Raw genomic sequence first — 21,524 nt, 5'->3', positions numbered from 1 at the left:
TTTCCTGCTGTTTCAGGGTCCTCGCTGATATCAACTTTTACTCAATCTTTCTCAGGCTGCCCAGCCTCTGGCAGGATAACCAGCACGCCTGCCAACTTCTTATATATTTCTCAAATAATCTATAAAAGATAAGCAGTTTATTAGGAAGAAATTTCATTTCTAATCCTTCCAGTTTTGAACAGCAGTCAGTAGTCACATATTCTCTCTATATAAATGTGCATGTATATTTGTATATGCATGTTATACATGGATGGGTATACATACGAGTATTCAAACACTAAATATTTACTTCTAAGGTTGTGAAGATTTTACAGTTTCTGAGCCATGAGCACATTTGCTGTTACTCAGCCTAATTCCTTTCTGGGACACAGAAGCAGCAATTCCCATTTCTGAAGCACTTCTGAGTCTAAACCATATGAAGAACACCATCCTCTGTCAGAACTTCTTTGGTGACAGTTTATTCCATGTAATCCAGGTGAATGCAGCTAATTCGGATGGGTAGCACATGTGAGTGGCCCAGTTAGGAAGCGCTGCTGAGGCTCTGTCTCCTCTTCCATGGCAGTGACCGATGTAGCTGGCCATGTGTTTTGAAACCCCTGACAGTCCACCAAGTCAGCTATAGCACAGAGGATTAATTTTCTGCATTTTTTTTTTTTTTCACAGGGAAACATTTTTAAAAAAATCTCTGAATCTTCAACACTGATTTGATTGGTAAACAAAGTCAAATGAGGAGATTTCTGGCATGGAGAAAATGCAGTTCTCCCTGTCACCTGTGTCTACTGGTGAGCAAAACTTTCCTCCAGCTTTACCTTTAGTCTGGCAACTTTATGTGGTTTTTCAGTTATTATAAACCCCACACAGTCCCTTTCTCTCACAGCAAGAAATGTTCTTTCTTTCTACCTTTCCTTATCCCCATCCTGACGAGATGCCTGGTCCCTCTTCCTTTGGGACCTTCCCGCTCTCCCGTACTACTTTATCTCCTCTGGATGTATCTCTGCTTATCCCACTGTCTGCTCCAGAAGATTTACCTTCCAAAAATATCAACAAATAGCTGTCCATGAGCCAACAATTTAAAGTCAAGCCATGCCTTGCAGTAGCGGATTTGTTAACCCATGGCACAGGGAGCTCATTTCCATAGTTGGAGGATGGTGGGAAGACCCAGACGCACACAGCTGCTGTCAGTTTGCCCGTCAGAGACTTCGCTGTGCTGTGTCCCACCAGGCAGGAGATCTGGATCTGTGGTGCCCTTGTCCAGAGACTGCTGCCTTGCAACTGGGCTGTGCAAGGCTTGTGCATCTGGTGGTGTAAAGGGGAGAGACGGGAGGAAGCTGTGGATGCACAACAGTAACGAGAGGTTTGACACCACATGAGATGGGTCATCAGTGTCATCCTGGCTGTGTGGTGCCTCATGTTTCTGTAAATCCCCATTTGTTGATTGTTTTGGGTTTTTTTCCAGGCATCTTTATGTGTGCAAAGGGAGGATTAACAGAGAGGTTAATTTATTACAGCTCTTAAACCCTGCTTGCTCAGTTCCACAGCATCCTGGGCCCGTCGTGAAGCTGGGCTGGAACAGAGCTGAGCACCGCTCACGGAGAGCTGAAACCTGGGCTGTAGTTGCAGGTTACAGAGGGGTTTATGGAGAGACAGAAGTAAAAGTTGTAGGAAAATAACACTCAGTTCTTTCTTTCTTTCTTTGCTATCTCTCATTGCTTAGTTTTACACCACATAATTCGCTATTCTTTTTTGAATAACAAACTATATCCTTCAAAGGATACTCCCTGCTGAGTTTTGCAGCATGACCAGAAGGAGCAGCACTCCCCATCTCTCTCCCAGAAAACTGATTCGGTTTCATTCCAGTTGTTTTCCCTATTGACCATTGCACAGCTGTGTCTATTCTATTCCCTTTGGAAAAACGTGTGGCTTGAAAAAAGCAACATGGACTTGCAGGGAAATTACACAGAGTACAAGGGCAATTTTCTGGCTAGGGCTCTAGCTGGAGATGGGAGCTGAGTGGCACCGGGTTTCATGGACATTAATTACACTGGTGATGTTGAGCTGGAGCAGGAGTGCCCAGGGAATGCCTGGTTATGGCTTCTTTATGCGAAAGAAAAAACTAGGTTTGCCTTAAAAGATGCTGGGACTATTCCTGATTTGGGCAACCCAGTACCACAGTAGCCCAAAACTTGCATGAGACATTGCTGGGTTTGAATTGTGCCATATGTGTAAAAATGCTTTAAAACCACCTGGGACTAAAGGAAGAGGAAGAAACTAAAACTTCTGTGAAGTCCTGGAGTCTTGAATTTGCCCTTTGCAACAACTGTGTCCATAAGACAATGTCCCAGTGTAATAAAAATAAATGTGTAACAGAATAGATGTCACTGACTTCCCCTGGTGACTGCTGCGGTGCTTCACAGACCTTCTGGGCCACGTAACCAGGAGGACCAGAAACCTTGCTGCCCAGGAGGGATGAGGAAGAGGATGTTTCTCTCTGCGGGACTCTATGTGGATGATTTTAAGAAATCTTGGAGCTGGGAATATCTTCCTCAGGACCAGCTTTCAGCTTTATAGTTGCTTGAGTGTCCTGAATGGAAAGGAGCTCAGATGTCCACCTTCAGGTTTTCTAAATCTGTATTTTGGTCCCAGCTGGGTAAACTCTCCATGTGGCATAAAGCCTGGCTTTGCAGTAGAGTCAGTGAAGCACAGATTACTCCTGCTGCTCTGCAGATGTAAAGTTGAATTCCTGCTCTTTGGTTCCCAGAGCAGCACATTTCCCCTCGTATTTCAAGGTCTCTGGAAGCAACAGGCCAGCCCTCTGTTTGCTTGTGTCTTCTCTGAGCTCGGGGGTCTCTGCAGGTGGGAGAGGTGCAGCCCAGCCGCCGTGCCTGGAGGGATCAGGGGGCAGCTCACTCTGCACCGCTGCACAAAACACCAGGAACCAGCTGTGATTTTCAGACAGGTTTTGGACAAGTCAGTTCTGGGCAGGTTTCCACCAGGCTGGCCAAGGCCACTGAACGGACAGCAGGGCTGTTCCCCTGCCAAATTTCATGCTGTTTTTGTAAATTGTGGACGTGCTGTGAGGACAAGCATTGGGCAATTGTACCAAAGGTCTGTCGTCCCTTCCTGTCGTTTGCACAGAGGACACGGGGCGGAGAGGATGGCACAGAGAAGGTGAAGGATCCTTATGGCTTCAGGTTGGCTGAGGACATCCCATCATCAGAGGTAAGCTGCGGCAAGACAGAGGTGATACACGGACGCACAGGGCTTAACTCAGTTGCCTTCACACCGGTACGTAGAGCAATTTTCAGTGCTCTGGACTGTCTGAGATGTCCACCTGGGGAGACCAAGCCTTGCTGGAGCAGCCGGGGAGGCCAGGTGGGACACGGGGACATCTCAGGTGGCACTTGTCTAAGAGTGAGCAAAAGAATTGAGACGGGGATATTCACAGAGAACAGGAGTCTGTGGCATGCTGTGTGACAAAAAGCCAGCTGTGATTTAGAAGAGTCCTTCCACATGTTTGTATCAAAAACATTATACAGTTAGTTAGTCAGTTAGTTAGCTAGCTAGTTAGTTAATTAGTGTGGATTCGCTAGGAGGACCACAGAGAAATGTGAGAGTAAGAAATGCCGTCGTTACAGCATATGTGTCACTTTAAATAAACAATTACTTAAATTACTATTCTGACTGTTCCTGAGCAAATCACAGATTAGAATATCTGGATTATTCTTTTCTGTTCATATGTTCTTCAGCTAAGATAAAATTTAAAGCAGTTTAGAAAATGCAGCCTTTATTTCTCTTAGAATATTTATTTATTATGAATAAATACATACATATACACAGATATACAAATATATATATACTCATATATATATATGTGTGCTTGTATATGTTTTCTGTATAAAAGAAAAACATGATTTCTGGCCTCCACACAGTATCCTTTACAGCACTGCAGAGAAAGGAAACTGAATAAGACATACAGCTGTCAAAATACTTTCAGTATAAAATATTAATTGATATGCAATATTAATTCATTTATTAATGTGTTTAATTGCCAAGAAAAAAGTTAGGGAAATATATCCATTTTGTAAGCTTGAGTAGCCAAAACAGTATTTAAACTCAATAATAGTATACTTTAATTAAAATAACAGATAGCTTAATTACCATATTTAAGAAATTTAAGGTAATTTTACCAACGAGTATAGCAACAGATACAATTCATTAACTGAAGATCTTATCCCAGTCTTGATTCATATTTAAGCTTTGATGTGTTTTGTACCCCACTGGGCAGCTGACAGAGGCACAAAGCAGGAAACAGGAAAACAGTCATTTTATTCTATTTTAAGGTCCTTTTCAGGATTATACAGGAATGGGATTTAGTAAAATAGCTATCCCTGGGCGGTTAAAGTGCCTGTTTGGATTTTTCCTATCATTTCACTTGGACCCAAGTAAACAGGATTGTGGTTCAGCGACTGATGATTTCCAAAGGAAGACGTTGTGTCCCACCTCTGTCCCACCTCCGTCCCACCTCCCCATGTGCTCATCGTTGGCTGTCTCCAGGTACCAAGCCAGCGGAAATCCCACACTCCTTCTGCCTGGACCTACCTCTGTTACTTGTTAGGTTCAATGTGATTTTTCAGAGCAAGGACTGGCTTTTTGTCCATTGCAGGAGTCCACAGCAGATTGCAAAACACTGAGAGCTTTGAGGTTGGACTGTCAGAAAACATAATTCACTAACATACCAATGCCGGGAGTCAGAGGACATCACTATAATTAAGAAGAAAATCCATAAAACCCTGCTGTCAGAATAATTTATGTGCTCTTGACTGAAGAAGGCTGCTGGAGAGAAATTTCGGTGTTAGCTCTTCATTGCCCTCTTCTGGGAGGCAGGTGACCTGGGTAGATGGATGCTGTTTGGATGGCTCTTCGGAGTGAAGAATGTTGGGTTTTTTCCTAGACTCTGAGTAATATGATAACCAAAACACAACTTCTTTTTCTGGGCTTACCTGGGTGACTTCAGGGTCCAGGACATACCAGTGCTGTCGTCAGTCTTTCTGGTCCAAACCCTCCAGGGGCACATGGGAGCAGTTTGACCAAAACATATTTTCTGGAGGTTGTTTCCTTTGGCCACCTGGAAAGTGGGTGTGTGGAAGTCAGTGCCTCTCTGAAACTTTAATTATTCAAACAATAGTTATTTCCTCAGCAATGAATAGAAAACAGGCATGGCAAATGCATGAAAATGAAAATATTATTGGTGCACTAATAAGCATGCTCTTCTGTGTGATCATGCTGCTGCAAAAAGATTCCTCCAACTAGGCTGGTTTCTCAACTCCTCTCTGCTCTCAAGACATTACCTACAGCACACAAGATCTATCAGGAGGTGTTTTGGTTTGGGTTTTTTTTTTTCTCTTTAAAGTCTTGTGCAAAAACTGAGCTTTCTTAATGTAGCTGTTTAGGTGTTGTGGTAGATATCTCTTTCAGATAGGCTTTAGAGAGGACCTTTCTGCAGCCAGCACCAGGCACCATGGCCATGGGACAGCCCTGTAGAATTAAGTCCCCGCTGGAGCCAAACCAGCAGTTTTCAGTGTATGTCCCAGAATGCTTTTGTCACAGCCCATGATGGATCAATGTGTTGTACACAACCCACGGTGGTGTAATGTGATTTTTGGAAGACCTAACTCATGTGCCAGAGAAACGAAAGGGAGTTCACGAGCGGTCACCATTTCTCATCGGCTGCTGGGAAGTGACATTTCAGCTGCTGGAAATTGCTGTGAGAAGCCCATGTCCTTGGCCAGGTGGTCTGTGGCAGCTCTGTCATCAACAGGAATATATAAAGACAAATCGTCTGGGGGCAAGACATCATTGTCTGAAGCTCCCCATTGAAATGAACCAGGTAGGACAGACTGGCAGCCGTGTCCCCTCTCCTGAAGTCCTCTAAGGTGAGCTGAAGGTGTAGTTTCCACACCATTTTCAACTGATAAGGAGAAAAATGCATAATTTTTCACAATATTCTTTGCTTCTCTAAAAAGAAATTCATCATTCCAAGATGTATAATTTTGCAGTTTCATTAAATCCTCATAAACAACTATGTACAGTGCTTGGTATTTCACTAATGCGTTTGGCTGATTATTATAGTCAATAACGGTGATTCTGAATGGTTACAGTAGTTTGTATTGTTTTCAAAAGTTAATTGGAATCTGCAACAAGAAATGATGGTGGAGAGATACTTTGAGGCTTTCAGCTGGCACATATTATAAAGGTGTTATGGAGAGAAGGGACAGATGACTCCTTAGCTTTTTCTGTAACTATATTTTCAAAGACTTACTACTGGCTTGTAAGCTACAAAATTTACTATTATTCAAATAATTAAAGTTTCTGAGTGTTTATTATCCAAAGAAATTAGAATGGTGTAAGTAATTATCTACAGATATCTGAAGCAAAATGTGTGATAATTAAATAAAATTGACATTTTAGTCATTAAGTGACTTGCTACAAACATCAAACACTGCACCATATGGGCTGCCATGAAGAAACTTGACTCCATCCCAGCCAGACCCAGTACAGTTGCTCAGACAAAAATGGATAAAGCTCTAAATGGAAGTACTGATGATTTTGTGCACGTAGCAGGATTGCCTATAAGTTATAAAGGGGACTTAAGAAAATCTTTGTTATTTTATAAAACTTGGATAAAAGTTGGAAGAAACTAATTACATTTCTTACTTTTTTTTAAGTTCTAACATTCAGGGTGTAATGGATTCAAATATAGGAGTCTTCACTGGACATGGTATAACCTATCTTTGCAGTTGATGGAAAGAAAATCACAATATTCATCTCATTCTTTTACATTTCATAGGCATAAATGCATTTTCTTGATCTTATGCAATGTGCTTTCAAACATTTCTTTCCTGAAAAAGTTGTATGTCACTAGATTTATTCTAGACCATTTACTTTATAGCATAAATGACAATTTTTATCAACAAATTGCAGCTTATATGTCATAAATAGTGTTTGGATTGGGTAATCACAAATGCAGGACAAATGCATAATCTCTTTCTGTTTCTTTTTTTTAGTGGCTTTTCTATTTGGCAAGACTAAATTCAGACATGAAGATCTTTTCCCTTTTCTTTGCTGTTCTCCTCTTAATGCTCCAAGGCACTTTAGGTAAGAGCTACATAAAATCAAAGGAAATGCAGAGGGAAGATTGTGAGTATGGAGAACCTAAAAATAGAATGGAAATAAAATGGGTTTTAGTCTCTTTTGCCCCAGGCCAACTGGTGCTACCAGCATGCTGGGCACAAACTAGCAGTGAAAGACATGAGCTGGGTCCATTGGATGTACTGACCCTCCTGCTTCGGAAAATAAGGGAATTTAATGGTATGGATGGGGCAAACACGCAGGCAGACTAGACTACTGATGTCACCCTATAACCCTAACTTGTTCTTAGTCTTCTTTGGAAAGGAAAATCACGACTTGGGGTTTTTTTGCACAGGTTTCATGCGTGCACCTAATAATGATGTGCAGTGCAAACAGGCTGGGGGTACCTGTTCCACTGACCACTGTCCTCTACCCAATACGAGGTCCTTCGGACGTTGCCAGCAAGGGGTCCCTTGCTGTCGGACTGTGGTGAGTTATGGATTTAAATGAAGATCAGGTGTTTCTTGGGGGAATGGGTTCATTCAATGGACCAGATCCTCCTGGAAATTATGATAAGACACATCGAAAATAAGAAGGTGATTTGTGACAGCCAACATGACTTCACTAAGGGAAAATTCTGCCTGACAAATTTGGTGGCCTGCTATGATGTGGTTGCAGTGTTGGGTGGATAAGGGAAGAGCAACCAATGTCAGCTGCCTCGACTTGTGCAAAGCATTTGACACTGTCCCACATGACATCCTTGTCTCTAAATTGGAGAGACATGGATTCGACGGATGGACCACTTGGTGGATAAGGAATTGGCTGGATGGTCGCACTCAAAGAGTTGTGGTCAATGGGCGGATGTCCAAGTGGAGACCAGTGACAAGTGGCATTCCTCAGGGGTCGGTACCAGGACCAGCACTGTTCAACATCTTTGTTGGTGACATGACATGAGATCGAGTGCCCCCTCAGCAAGTTTGCCAATGACACCAAGCTGCGTGGTGTGGTTGACACGCTGGAGGGAAGGGATGCCATCCAGAGGGACCTGGACAGGCTGGAGAGGTAGGCCTATGAGAACTGCATAAAGTTCAACAAGGCCAAGGGCAAGGTCCTGCACATGAATCAGGGCAATCCCAAGCAGCACAACAGGCTGGGCGGAGAACGGATGGAGAGCAGCCCTGAGGAAAAGGACCTGGGAGTGCTGGTTGATGAGAAGCTCAACATGAGCTGGCAGTGTGCGCTGGCAGCCCAGAAAGCCACCCGTGTCCTAGGCTGCATCAAAAGCAGCGTGAGCAGCAGGTCGAGGGAGGGGATTCTGCCCCCCTACTCCACTCTGCTGAGACCCCATCTGAAGTACGGCATCCAGCTCAGGGGTCCCCAGGACAAGAAAGACACTGAGCTGTTGGAGCAAGTCCAGAGGAGGCTACAAAATGAATCAGAGAGCTGGAGCACCTCTCCTGTGAGGACCTCAGGCTGAGAGATTTGGGCTTGTTCAGCTTGGAGAAGGCGCCGGGAAGACCTTATAACAGCAGCTTTCCACTAACTAAAGGGGGCCTCCAGGCAAGCTGGAGAGGGACCGTTTACAAGAGCGTGGAGTGACAGGACAAGGGGTAATGAGTTTAAACTAAAAGAGGGTCGATTCAGATTAGATGTTACAAAGAAATTCTTCCCTGTGAGGGTGCTGAGGCCCTGGCACAGGTTGCTCAGAGAAGCTGTGGCTGCCCCTGGCTCCCTGGCAGTGTTCAAGGCCAGGTTGGATGGGGCTTTGGGCAATGTGGTCTAGTGGAGGGTGTCCCTGCCCATGGCAGGGGGGCTGGAACTAGATGATCTTGAAGGTCCCTTCCAACCCAAACCATTCCATGATTCTATGATTCAATGATTACTCACTTTCACACATCCAATCTGCCTTTTAGATGTGAAACTCCTCTAGTGCAAGCTGACAAAGGAGCAGAAGCTCTGTACACTAAGATACAGGATTTCCTGAGGATTTCCTCACTAGTTCCCCATGTACCATTAATGATGTAGCTTGAGTGCCGTATGGTAAAGATCACTGTCAAATGTCTTTGGCAGAGATAAGTCATTAGCTAGAAATGAACTCTTCTCTCCGCTGTTCCCATTAGCTGGTTAGAACTGCTTATGATGAGTCACACATGTTCCAAAGGACACATCTCTCGATGTACACACTGTCTGGAGACCTGGGACATTTGGGTCAGGTTCATAGGAAACGTGCACATTCCACATTGCAAAATGTGCCAGGTCTCACAGTCAGAACAACCTGAAAGTCATGTTGTTCTACTAGATATTTTCTCCAGTTGCATAATTCTCCCTTTTTAGACAAAAACGAAATATAAAATCTTAATTTTTCTTGAGTTCCTTACCAGAATCCCAAAGTTCAGTGTGTCTTTAGTCCAACCTGAAACTGCAGAAACAAATAGCCACAATGATTCTAATACTTCTTTTTCTGTTCTTTTTTTGCTGTAAGATTCTGTAACTTGTCTTACTTTGGGAGGATCTTATTTATATGTACTTTGTTCAATATTAGTAGCAGAGATGTTAAAAACAAAGCATGACCTGCAGATGTACACAGAGAAATTCCTCTCCTTAAAATCTCTCCATCAGAGATTTTAAGATGAGAAGGAAGCTTCAGGTACAGAGACCTGGCAATTCATTATTAAATAAAATAGAAAGACAATGTTTAAAAATCAGCAGCAGCAGGACTATGAATATACTACGAAGAATTGACGAGTTATCCAGGATTAAGAGCTCTTGGTGCTCATTCAATTCCTTCTGTGCTTCTTATTAAAATCTTTTCCTGGTTATAAGTACAAAATCTGAAAGTTTCTTTCCTTTTTTTGCAGTATGATTAGTGACCGTTGGCATCTCAGACTGGTTAAGCAAAGCTTCTGGCAATTTGGGACATGCATCATCCCATCGGAAAATCTGGAATTTTGAGTTGAAAATACGTATTTAACACACACACACGTGCATACACCGAAACATGAACAACAACTGAAAGAAAACGAACTCCTCCACAAACTTTTAATGACCTGAAGAAACTCCAGAGCAATTCTTAAACCACTCGGAAAAGACCAATATTTCTCATCTTTATAAAGCATTTTTCTGTTGAAACTATATTGTGGCCACCAACACCTATCCCAGAGAGCAGATCACCAACATGCAGAAGTTTGTCCTTATGAGAGGATGCAGAGCAGATTCCTCCTTTGTCCCTCAGAACAGATATTCATTATTTTCTTTTCGAGTTTGCAATAATGTGATTAGCACTAGAAGACAAAGTCTCCTGGAGACACTGAATGCTAAGCTGGGGTGTTCGTATTTCATAGTCTACATATCTCCATTTGAATATACATGCTCCAGAAGACCTTGTGTCTGATCCTTGTATCTGTGAGGAATTGTCTTGGTGTGTTTTTGCTGGAGGATCTGGCTCTCATCTCACCTGGGGTCATTGTGACACGTCTTGTGGTAAATTTCTCTAAGAAGAGGAGAAGAAACTGAACCCGTTTACGGACAGGAATATGACCTGGTCCTATTCATTATCAGGTTGACCAGTAACAGTCAAGAATAACTCCTCCAAACCCATTGTGAGTAGGCTAGCAGAAAGCTGTCCCAAACTGACCATGTTCATGGCCTGTGGCAGTCCTAAAACCACCTATAGCAGCTCATGGCATGGAGACCACAGATACTTTTAGTGATCCCTTATCTCAAATCCTTTTGGCCTTTGCATTAGCACTCTGGGATCCTAGGCATGGGGAAGGGAAGCGGGGGATGTGCCTATACGTTGTAACAGCAGATGCCGAGATTCCAGGCTGATGGACATGCAACCCACTGCCTCCAGAGAGCACAGTGCAGTGATAAATAGTTTTATGAGTTTAGGATCCAAAGCAGTAAAATCCCATTGACATGATGTTGGTCTAGACTAAATAGAGGCTGCAGGACCAGGATGACGTGAACGTGGTGAGGCACTGTCATGGTTTAGGCCCAGCCGGCAGCAAGGTACCACGCGGCTGCTCGCTCACCCGTCCCCCAGCGTGATGGGGAGGAAAAGTATAACAAAAGGCTTGGGTCGAGATAAGGACAGGGAGAGATCACTAATTACCGTCACGAGCAAAACAGACTGAACTTAGAAAAAAGAGATTCATCTAATTTATTACTAAACAGAACAGAGCAATGAGAAAATAACAACAAGTCTTAAAACACCTCCCCCCACCCCTCCCATCTTCCCGGGCTCAACTTCACTCCCGGCTTCAACCTCTTCCCCCCTCAGCGGCACGGGGCGGGGGCAGGGGGGAATGGGGGTTGTGGTCAGTGCAGCGCACGTTGTTTCTGCCGCTTCTTTGTCCTCAGGGGGAGGACTCCTCTCAACTTTCCCCTGCTCCAAAAATGGAGTCTCTCCCACGGGCTACAGTCCTTCACGAACTGCTCCAGCGTGGGTCTCTCCCACGGGGTGCAGACCTTCAGGAGCAAACTGCTCCAGCGTGGGTCCCCCACGGGGTCACAAGTCCTGTCAGCAAACCTGCCCTGGCACGGGCTCCTCTCTCCACAGGTCTACCGGTCTGGCCAGGGACTTGCTTCAGCCTGGGCTTCCCACGGGGTCACAGCCTCCTTCAGGTGTCTCCACCTGCTCTGGCGTGGGGTCCTCCATGGGCTGCAGGTGGAATCTCTACACCCCCTCATCCTCCCTCCATGGGCTGCAGGGGGACAGCCTGCTTCACCATGGTCTTCACCATGGGCTGCAGGGGAATCTTGCTCCAGCGCCTGGAGCACCTCCTGCCCCTCCTTCTGCACTGACCTTGCTGTTACATCTTCTCACTCCTCTCTCTGGCTGCAAAAGCTCTCTCTAACTGTTTTTCTCTTTCTTAAATATGTTATTACAGAGGTGCTGATTGGCTCGGCCTTGGCCAGCGTTGGGTCCGTCTTGGAGCCGGCTGGCATTGGCTCTGTCAGACACAGGGGAAGCTTCTAGAAGCTCCTCACAGGCGCCACCCCCATAGCTCCCACCCGCTACCGAAACCTTGCCACGCAAACCCAACACAGACACTTTTAAGACCTAAAGAAGCTGGCCTTCTGCCACCCTGGGGTTTCTCTGCATTTCCATTCCCAGCACTTCAGGCTGGGCTAGCAGACACAACCCTGCAGAGGAGCGGAGGGGTGACCTTGTCTCCTGAACCCCAGCTTGGTGCCCTGGACTAGGATGGAAGAGGGAATGGGCTCTGGTGCTTTTTGATTTATTAATAAATATGTTGCCACACAAATCACTGCAACCCAGACACTGTGCAGGACAATTTAACAGGACTCAATAACACATGCGATTAAATTAACTTAATTTAGTTAAATTAACTTAATTTAGTTAAATAAACTTCATTTACAGGTTGATTTTTATAGACAATAGGAACAGCAAAAACCACCCTGACATATATAAGCAAATGTCAGCAATGTGGTTTCACAGTGACTTGCTTTTATTAGAATTGAACCTGCAAATCTTTTTATCAGGGTACAAGAACTCCTCCTCAGATCTTGTGCACCTAAGGATCTTCACCCCCCAGGGAAAAGGCTCCCCAGGCTTGCTCTGAGGCTGGGATCCATTGATGTCAAAACTGGGAGATGTCTCAGATGCCCAGAGCTCTTGTCTGCGTGGTCAGTGAGGTGTCAGGTTTAGGAACTGGATGTCCTGCAAAGAAAAATCAGGTGCTTAGCTAGTCCACCTATCTCCATCCAAACCAGTACATTATACCTTGCCATCTCAGACTGCCATAGACATAAGGTAACACATAGGGCTAAAGACTACCAGGGATCCTCATGATCTGGACCGCTGACCTGTGTTTTCTGGCCATAAGACAACCTAGATAAAATGGAGGATGTGGATGTTCCCACTCAGCACACACCACAGCTCTCTGGCTGCAGCTGCTGATGACCCAGAGTACCTGCCAGGGTGTAGTTTAAGAATAAAACTAGCTTAAGAATAAAGAGTTGCACTGGAGAAAGTGGCTGATCCTCTCACTTTCCTCCATGCCCTTTTTCTATGAAAAAGGGTGGCAGTGCTGCTTACTTTTTTTTTTGCATCCTTCAGCATGATGTTTCACAGAAATCCAATTAGATTAAATAGAAATGCAAATAATAATAATAAAAATAAATATCAAATAATAAATAACAAATAATAAATAATAATGATAAAAAGATGTATGGGGTCCAAAAAGTGGTAGATTTTTTACAACTCCTTTGGTATGAAATGCCACCAACCACAGAGCTGGACCATGGCATATTACAGCATCGCTTTGCATGGGATTTCTCCTATAAACGCAGATGCTTTCTCACTGGTGCTGATGAAGACATGCTTTATTCCCAGAGGGTGGAAAATGTCCTGTGGCACTTTGGTCTAATATCTGGCACTTTACACCAAATAAAGTAACCTAGATGGAGAACTGCATCACTGGTATGAGTCCTGACTTGCTTAATGGTTATTCTGTGCTGATAAGCTTTTTTCTTGGTAGCACTGCTGCCTGCGTGCATTGAGGGGGAGACCTCAGAGCCGACTGTCTGAAGTCAGTTGTGTCCACCCTGCTTAGTAGAGGCAGAATCAGCTCATGGTCAAACTCTGCCTCTACTAAGTAGGGTGAACACAACTGACTTCAGGTTCCTCCCTGCTTATCATCAACTTCTTCCTGAGGTTTTTCTGAGAAAGCAGATTGGTATTTTTGACACAAAGCCCAGCAATTAAAGGGTTTTATTGGAGGGTGTAGAGGGCTGGACAAGGTGGTCTGTTTCATGCCAAAAGGGGGAAAAGCCCAATAAGTTGGTTTACTCTTGGTGCAGCGGCATTTTTTTGGAGGAATCCATCTTACCATTTGCAGCATTTCAGCTTCCCACCGCGGCAGGTCCCAATGTCAACCAGAGGAGCGGAGCATGCAACAAACGAGCAGGAGCCCCGGTTTTGCCGGCATGCTAAGGTGTCAGGAGCTTCTTGGCTGTAAGCTGCAAAAAAAACCCCCAAACCCCAAGGGAAAATTCACGTTCATTTGTCAAGGCAGAGGATTGGAGAGTTGCAGCATCGGATTTACCTGGTGTGCTATGTGGTTTCCTGCCTGGTTTGTGTTTGGGGTAACCTGATCAGACCTTCTTAAGGTCTTTACATCCATATGAAATGCAAACTAACCAGAAGAGCAGGTTGTAATGCTAGCATGGAGAGACAGTCTGCCTGATTAATAGTGACCCGAAGATAACTGTCTGCTTCCTTAGCATTTTTCCTGGAGACATGTGCTTGTCATTCCAGTTACACACAAAAATAATATATTATGTGAAAAAGCCGTAAGAAACACAGAAAATTTTTTTTTTAAAACTAATCTCACATTACTCTCAGAAGAAAAAAAAAAAGTGATGGTATTAAAATAAAAATGTCCTAACAGAGTTTCTTCAAACTTTCAGTTCAAGTTTCAGCAAATGTAAAGCATATTTATGACTCGCAATCATTACCTCCTACTTTGAATAACTTCCTCGCAGGAAGCATTGAGCATTGCGAGCGTGAATAGCATGCTCACAGGAAACTTGTGCGCTGTGTTACCATGTAAAATATAGCTAACACAGATGGCATAAAGCTTCACAAAAAAAAAAATTTAATCACAGCCAAACCAATGGAACTAACATTTGCCCAACTAAAATGTTGTATATATCTAAATATACACTCTAAAATAAAGTCAGTGACTGTTGTTGCTAGTGTTGCATATGGTTTAACTAGAGGCTATGCTGGTTTTACTGTGCCAGTATGTTTGGAACTGAAAGGCCAAATGTTCAGGTGGTGGCAAAGACTTCAGGTCCACCATCATCAGGGGATCTGCCTGGGCTTATCCCAGCTGAAAAGCCAGCTCCGAGTCTGGGTTCAGAGTATTTCCAGGCTAAACATTACTTGTTCCCACTGGGATGTTCAGCCTGAGGTTCAAATTGTGCTATTTTTGTATGTTTTAAATGGATCTTCTATATCACCTAGAGCCTTGTATATCTGTACATTTAAAAGGCAGAAGAGGCCCTTATCAGCTGCCCCAACTTCTTGCTAAGCACAACCACAATCATCCTACCCAATACTTTCTATGCCTAGCTCAATCCACAGCTGTCGTCAAACTGGACTCTATCCATAATTTGAAAGGCCTGCAAGCTGTATTTGAAATTAGATCTACCACATTTCAACCAATTTGTCCTAGTGGCTCTCAAGTCTTTTCTCTTAATTGCATATTATTCAAGGATTATGTGTTGCTGATTTCACTCCGCTGATTTTAAAGACAACATTAGACCTAGGTTTCCCTTGTCTCCTAAATTACAAAACCCTGTAGTGTTATGGGTCTTTTCTGTGCATAGTTCTTTATGAAGAGATATAAAAAAAACTTAATGCCCTTTTGTGCTGGTTTACTAGCTGCTATGAAGAAAGTTAATTCTATGCCAGCCAAAACCAGCACACCTTTCCCAGAGACTCCACTGGAATTGCACCAGCCCTGCAGCCATCTCATGGGCCACAGTTTGCTTTGAAATCAAGAATAATTTTGTGATGCACTAAATAGGAAATGCCCAAGAAAGCAATCCAGAAGCATGCAGTGCAGGCTTTGTCTAAAGCTCCTACCAATTGCAGCTTTTGGCCTACATCTCTTCATTGAGTAGACAGACATTTCCTTGTCTAGGAAAGTAAATACAAATTTGAGTCTACTGCAAGCCAAAGCAGGGATGGAGATATAGCTTAAACTTCTCTGATGTCCCCCAAACATCCTGGAATGATGAATGTGCTCCAAACTCTCTTAATGCAAATGGACAGGATAGACTCCAGGCAAAGCCCCACTGTCACAACTACTTTTTTAAAAAACATAGGAGATCTACTAATGTATGCAGTCAGGAGGTGGGGGTGCAAATGTAAGAAGGGAAAGATCTCACATTGTAGGATGGTGTCTTAAGTATCAGCCTAAGAATTGCCTGAATACACAGGAGCATCTTTCTTCCACCACATTGTCATGCAACTGGAACATGAGATGCTAGAAAGAGACCATCAGGAAGACTATCAAGGACCTTGACTCAGTACCTTAAAGATTAGGACTATGACTAGGCAAAGGGACTTCTAACATGAAAGGCATGGAGTCCAAGAGCACAGAAGTTACCTGAACCTCAACACTAGGTTTTAATGGACTTCTCTGCACATGCACCCTTTAAGTCTCCACCTCTCCTATTTTCAATCTTACCTGGAGCAGCCTGGAAGAGGAAGAAGAGAGCAGCAACGAGGAAGAAAAGGATTCTCATGACTGCCAGCTGGTAGTGGCGCGAAGATACTCAAAGATGGACAGAAGTTGATGTTCGAGGCAGAAGGTGGCTAGTGCTTGTACTTATAAAGGCTCAGGGATGGAGCAGTGCAGAGAACTGGAGGGGGCGGAGGAGTGGTTGTCTGAGGAACAGCGAGTTCATTGCCCTATTAGTATAGAGACTGGTGATGTATGAAGATGTTGCAACCCAACACATTTGAAGATGCCTGACCTGAGCAATGACCAAATCACGCTTGCTGACCAAATCACTCTGTGCTTGCACGCCCTGTGCCAGCTGGTGGGCTGCACCTGGGGAGGACACGGGATTGGAGGGGGAGGGAGGTGGGTTCCTGTGATCCGCAATACTGTAAACCATGCCAATCTGCTGATGCCCCATGGCTCTTGGCCATGGTCTTGTGACAGCCCGTCCTCTCCTCAGTCACCAGGCACAGTGAGCGTATCAAAGGCAGGGCAGCTGGCCTGCGAGGCTGCGTGCAACAAGGAGACAACAAACCCTCCTTGAATGCAGGAAAGGATCAGAGCTTCAGTCCTTGCTTGGATCGGAGTTGTAGGGCTGCAACTGAAGAAGGCAGGTAGGAGTGAAAGGGTTGTGGATGTTTCCCCTCCTGGCTATCTGCAGACAGTGTAGTAGCTCCATTCTCCTAGATTTTCTTCTAGCATGGTTCAGAGCTCAGTTACTCTCTGCATCTTATATTAGTGACTTCAGCCATGAGTCTGTACCAAAACTTGAAGAAGAAATCATTAGAAAGGACTGGACACCACTGTCTGTTGTGCCACACTATCATAAGAGACTACATCCCAATCCCTGTTCAGCAATCAGCTAAGCTCTGTCTTGAAAACGGTGAGGTCACGTTGCTTGCTGCTGCTACAGGCACTGAATTCCCATACCCTACTCTGACGGTTTGAACCTTCCAATGTCTACCCTTTGTGGGGAGTCTAAACCTACTCATTCACTGCCCAAAATGACTGGTTTAATAACATTTTCCCTTGCTGCTAGTCACCTTCCTGAGGTGGTTATGAAGAGACTCATATGTCTCTTTATGATTTCATAGATTCAACATACCAAGTCTACTTGCGTGTGATGTCTCCACATCTCTTATCACTTTGTAACCTTTTTCTATATCTGAAAAAAAGATCCAATTTTTTTTTCATACAAGTGAAGGACCAGCCATATATATATATAATGTGGACCAGAGGAAGTGTCACCAGAGCTTTGTAAAGCACTCTTAATACTTGTACTTGTCTCCAAGAAATGCCATCCCTGAGACACATGAGAACTGCAAAGGTGGGGGGTTTTTCAAACAGTATAAGCCAAGAATCATTAATGAAATCAAGTCATGAGGGTGCTTAATCTTTTACTGCTTCAGTGAGAGCAGCAGACTGAAGCGATGGAGAATAACCGCAGGAGGTGAGCTATGTCTGCACGCAGAGGGCAGAGGGGTCTGTTTGTGGTAAACCAGCTGCTCCAAATTCAGCGTAGGGCATGAAGAGAGTGCTTCAGTTTGTGACAAAAACCACATTCTCTTGCTATGTCAGGACTAGGATTTTAGAAAAAGGCAAAAATTTTCCTTACAGTGGAGGGTAGAGAAGGAGGTTGAGGAAGGGTAAGAGGACGCAGGTGGCAAAGCAGACAAATTCCCCTCCATGCTTCACGAACATTTGTCCCTGCTCAGCTGGTTGGGCAACTATGTAATGCTGGCAGGACAGATAGGACTGGCAGCATTGCCATGGCCCCCAGAGGTCCAAGGGAAGGAGGAGAAGCCTCATATCTGTCTGGCTCATCTGATGGGTACAACACCCAGAAGGTGCTTGGGGGTATCAAGCCCACATGTTCCTCTCTTTGCACCTCCATGACTGCCAGTGGTGGGTTGCTGTGATGAAGTTCTTGGGGAACGTGGTGAGAAAATGGAGCTTCAGCCCTCTGCCAGGGAGCTGTGGGACTGGGGTGGTCAGTGGTGCTCTGGGGAAAGGCCATGTATTTTTACACACATTGTTGAGGCAGAGGCAGACGATCTTAAACGGGCTGTTTCCTGATAGCTGACGCCTTCACCAACCCCATCGGTGGAGATGAGGGGTACAGGAGGTGAAATAATTTGCACCTCGTTGTGTTCTGTACTGTGTTGCCTCCTTCTTTAGCTTCAGGCAGGGTGTGAGGAAGGAACCCTCTGTCATCTCTCCTCTGTTTTCCTCCTGAACATGGGAAAGAAGTTCTGAGTAGTCAGTCTTTTATATTAAAACACTCTGCATCTGTGTGTGTGCTGGAAATTTATTTTAAGCAAGCCATAGGGAACATTGACCAACTCTCTGATTTCTGATCTGTAAGCTAGGACATAGATGCAACCCCACAACCCAAATGACCCTGTGCACCTCCTCGAGGTTTCAGACAGGCACCCCATCCACATGCACACTCAGCTTCATTTCTGAAAACAGAGCATGGCCAAAAAGGAGGGAAAGAAAAGGGCAGTCTGTGATCATAAAACATGGCCAGCTATAAACAAATCATCAAGGGTGAAGTTTGCTTGCAAAAATAACAGGATTTAATGGAGAAGGAAAATGCGCCTGTCTACTCCTTGCATAATTCTCCTCCTGCCTGTCCCAGGCGGCACAAGGGACAGACGTGTTTGTTTTGGGAAGTGAGGCTGCTGAGCAAACCCCGCAGGGGTCGGCCCACAGTGTCACACGTTGTTCGATGCTCTTTGGAACCAAACAACATCAGGGAGAGGGAAGGAAAGGGGAAGCAGCTCCATCCTCCTCACGTCCCTCCGCAGCTCCAGCTGGAGAGCAGCAGCGATGTTTGTCCCGGGCCCAGGCTCCCTCCATTGAAAGGCGAATACACCTGGGGTGGTAACAGCCCCCCATGAAGACTGCTCGGCACTGGAGAAAGGGAGCCTGGGCAACATGTCCCACTTCTTCCTTCTCCTCGAGCACCAGGAGAAGATGCTGGCAAACAGTCACCAATGTGCAGAGAAAGCAGTAAGGCTGTTACTGATGGGAAGCTATTGATTTTGAGGTGTCTGTTAGAGTTAATATTTGACCAGGTAGTAAAGGAGTGGGTGGAGGATTTCGCATGGGACCTGCCCTTGTGAAGAAATGGAAACTCATCACCCAGAAAGAGTAAATTAATCTCTTTGGCTCACTGCTACTTCAGGGGACTTCTTGGTTTGTTGTTTGCCTTTTCAGCTTGGGAATTTGCCACTTGTAGTCTGTTTACTGGGCTGTAGGGCAAAGAGTGGAAATGTCTTTGGACCAGATGGAGAGTCCCTGCTTTAAATTACAACTGATGGACAATTAATCTGCCAGAGTAGAAGGGGACAATTAGTTTAGTGAAAACCTCTTATAGTCTAGGAGTAAAACGCAGGTGGCAGCAAGCAATGGTGTTGAGTTCCCCTGTCCCAAAGTTAAGTGCAAGGAAAAAATGACGGTGAGAGGCACAGACATTTGCCGACACAATGAAGATGACAGTGGGTGGAAGGTACATGGTGTTCGTTACCCTTGATGTAGCACTTGATAGAGGCTGCTCATGCATGAAACTAGGTTTCAGTGGGGGATCTCCAGTCCTAGTGACTGAAGTGGCTGTCCAATCTGGCTCTCTGCCATGGAAGAGAGCTGTGAAGGGAAGTCACTGGTCAGCAAATTTCTGGAAAGTCCCTATCCCAATCACCATTTTGAAAATGCTTTCATTCTTCAGGTGATCAAGGAGATTTTCTGCATTAGCTTTGGAACGTGTGCATCAATCAGGTGATCTCTTTTCTCCCATAGCTTGAGTTGCACTATCAAAGTGTTTGAGTCCAGCTGCCTTCCTGCCAGTTCTCCAAGGGAAAAAAATAAAGGTGTCCTAGGAGAGAAGTTCTCAATAGACATGGAATGAGGAATTTCTTGGGTGGGACTCTCGGTGGGCAGTGCATGAGAGATATAAGCCAACAAACAAACTGATGCGGGAGAAGCAGGTGCCTGTAGAGCAAGTGACACAGGAGAGCTGTACCAGCCCCAAGGCTCCACTCAGGGGACATGGGGAGGGCAGAGGTGAGAAAGAGACTCAAGGAGCTCCATGGAAATTGGGCAAAAAGGGAAGGGTGATCCTGAAGTTCCTCGTGTATGGCAGTGAGGGTAGATGTTGGGATGAAACACAAGACCTTGATGGACGTGAGGTGCGGCATCTAGAGACAGAAGTGGAGACCACCCTGTTTGGAATAACACATCTATGACTTAAACACTAGAGATGTGCTTTGTTGGGACAGGGGAAAAATCTGAGGCACAATCTGTCCTGAGTTTATCTGGACTTAATACCAGAGATTTTCTTACACGAGAAACTTGAGGGATGGAGAACAGATAATTTATGTCTGTAGCAGTAATTTAAATAGGATCAGAATATGGGCAGTGAGATGTTCTTGCTAAATGTCTAAATGTTATCAGACCTTTGTTGTAGCTTAGGATTGGGTCAGCTAGCCATGGCCTGAACAAATCCTGGGCGTGGTTCAGGGGTTACCACAGACCAGGAACAGTTCTTGGTACACGTCTTGAACGCAACAGTCTTATTTTGGAGGCAAAAAGATCTGGTGAGTGTCTTGCACTTTGCCAGAAATCTGTCCTTGGACTTTTTAGTTGCTGATATAAATGTACCCAGTCAGGCAGATTACTTGAGGCAGCTTCAAGCACAGATTACTTCTAAATCCTCAAGCTAAGCTAAGAAGCCACTGAAGTAGTTGGAATATGTAGCTCTTAGGTGTTATTTAACGTTTCCAGAGTATGTGCCTATTGTAGATGTTGATTTAGAAGAAACTGATCTAGCCTCATTTGACAGATCCAAAGCTGCAGAAGTCAAGAGATTTTTATTTTTTTTTTTAAATAAATACAGTTCATAGAAATCTTGTGTAAAATCTTTGCAAAATAACAGGGAAATGTTGGACATCTTGTCTTCCTCAGACTAACAGGACAGGAATGTTGTCAATGGGGAAGTTAAGACAAGAACAATAAAATAAAATGTTGCACAACTTCTGTGTTAATTTGACCTTTTTAATTTCTGCATTACTTTTGTGTTTCTGATTAGAGTTCTTTTTAGACTATTTAGATACAAAAAAAGGGCTACAGTTG

The 21,524-nt window shown here is 44.5% G+C and overlaps 2 protein-coding genes across 3 annotated transcripts in view; one reads left to right on the top strand and one right to left on the bottom strand.

The window, feature by feature from the left end:
* CTSB (cathepsin B) overlaps positions 1-21,524 on the top strand; it is a 131,641-nt gene that overhangs the window by 22,530 nt on the left and 87,587 nt on the right. The window lies entirely within an intron of this gene.
* LOC142601417 (gallinacin-9) lies at positions 12,489-16,514 on the bottom strand. Of its 2 annotated transcripts, XM_075750399.1 has the most exons (3): positions 16,356-16,514; positions 13,986-14,115; positions 12,489-12,814 (listed from the first exon to the last, which is right to left on the bottom strand). In XM_075750399.1, exons 1-3 carry the CDS (start codon positions 16,411-16,413, stop codon positions 12,799-12,801), a joined length of 204 nt encoding a protein of 67 aa, XP_075606514.1. In that variant the 5' UTR covers positions 16,414-16,514; the 3' UTR covers positions 12,489-12,798. The 2 variants fall into 2 exon arrangements, with proteins under 2 accessions (XP_075606514.1, XP_075606515.1); XM_075750400.1 differs by lacking the exon at positions 12,489-12,814 and having other exon boundaries at positions 13,982-14,115.

This window comes from Balearica regulorum, chromosome 3, assembly GCF_011004875.1.
Source record: "Balearica regulorum gibbericeps isolate bBalReg1 chromosome 3, bBalReg1.pri, whole genome shotgun sequence".
Taxonomy (NCBI): domain Eukaryota; kingdom Metazoa; phylum Chordata; class Aves; order Gruiformes; family Gruidae; genus Balearica; species Balearica regulorum.
Note: the sequence above shows the minus strand (reverse complement) of the source record. Positions and strands in the feature narration are given on the sequence as shown.

Bases quoted from the DNA above. Each gene is read 5' to 3' on its own strand.
- LOC142601417 (XM_075750399.1), bottom strand. From the start codon at position 16,413: ATGAGAATCCTTTTCTTCCTCGTTGCTGCTCTCTTCTTCCTCTTCCAG. The intron at 14,116-16,355 runs GTAAGATTGAAA...TTTTTTTTGCAG, and splicing joins CCTCTTCCAGGCTGCTCCAG to CTTACAGCCAAGAAGCTCCT.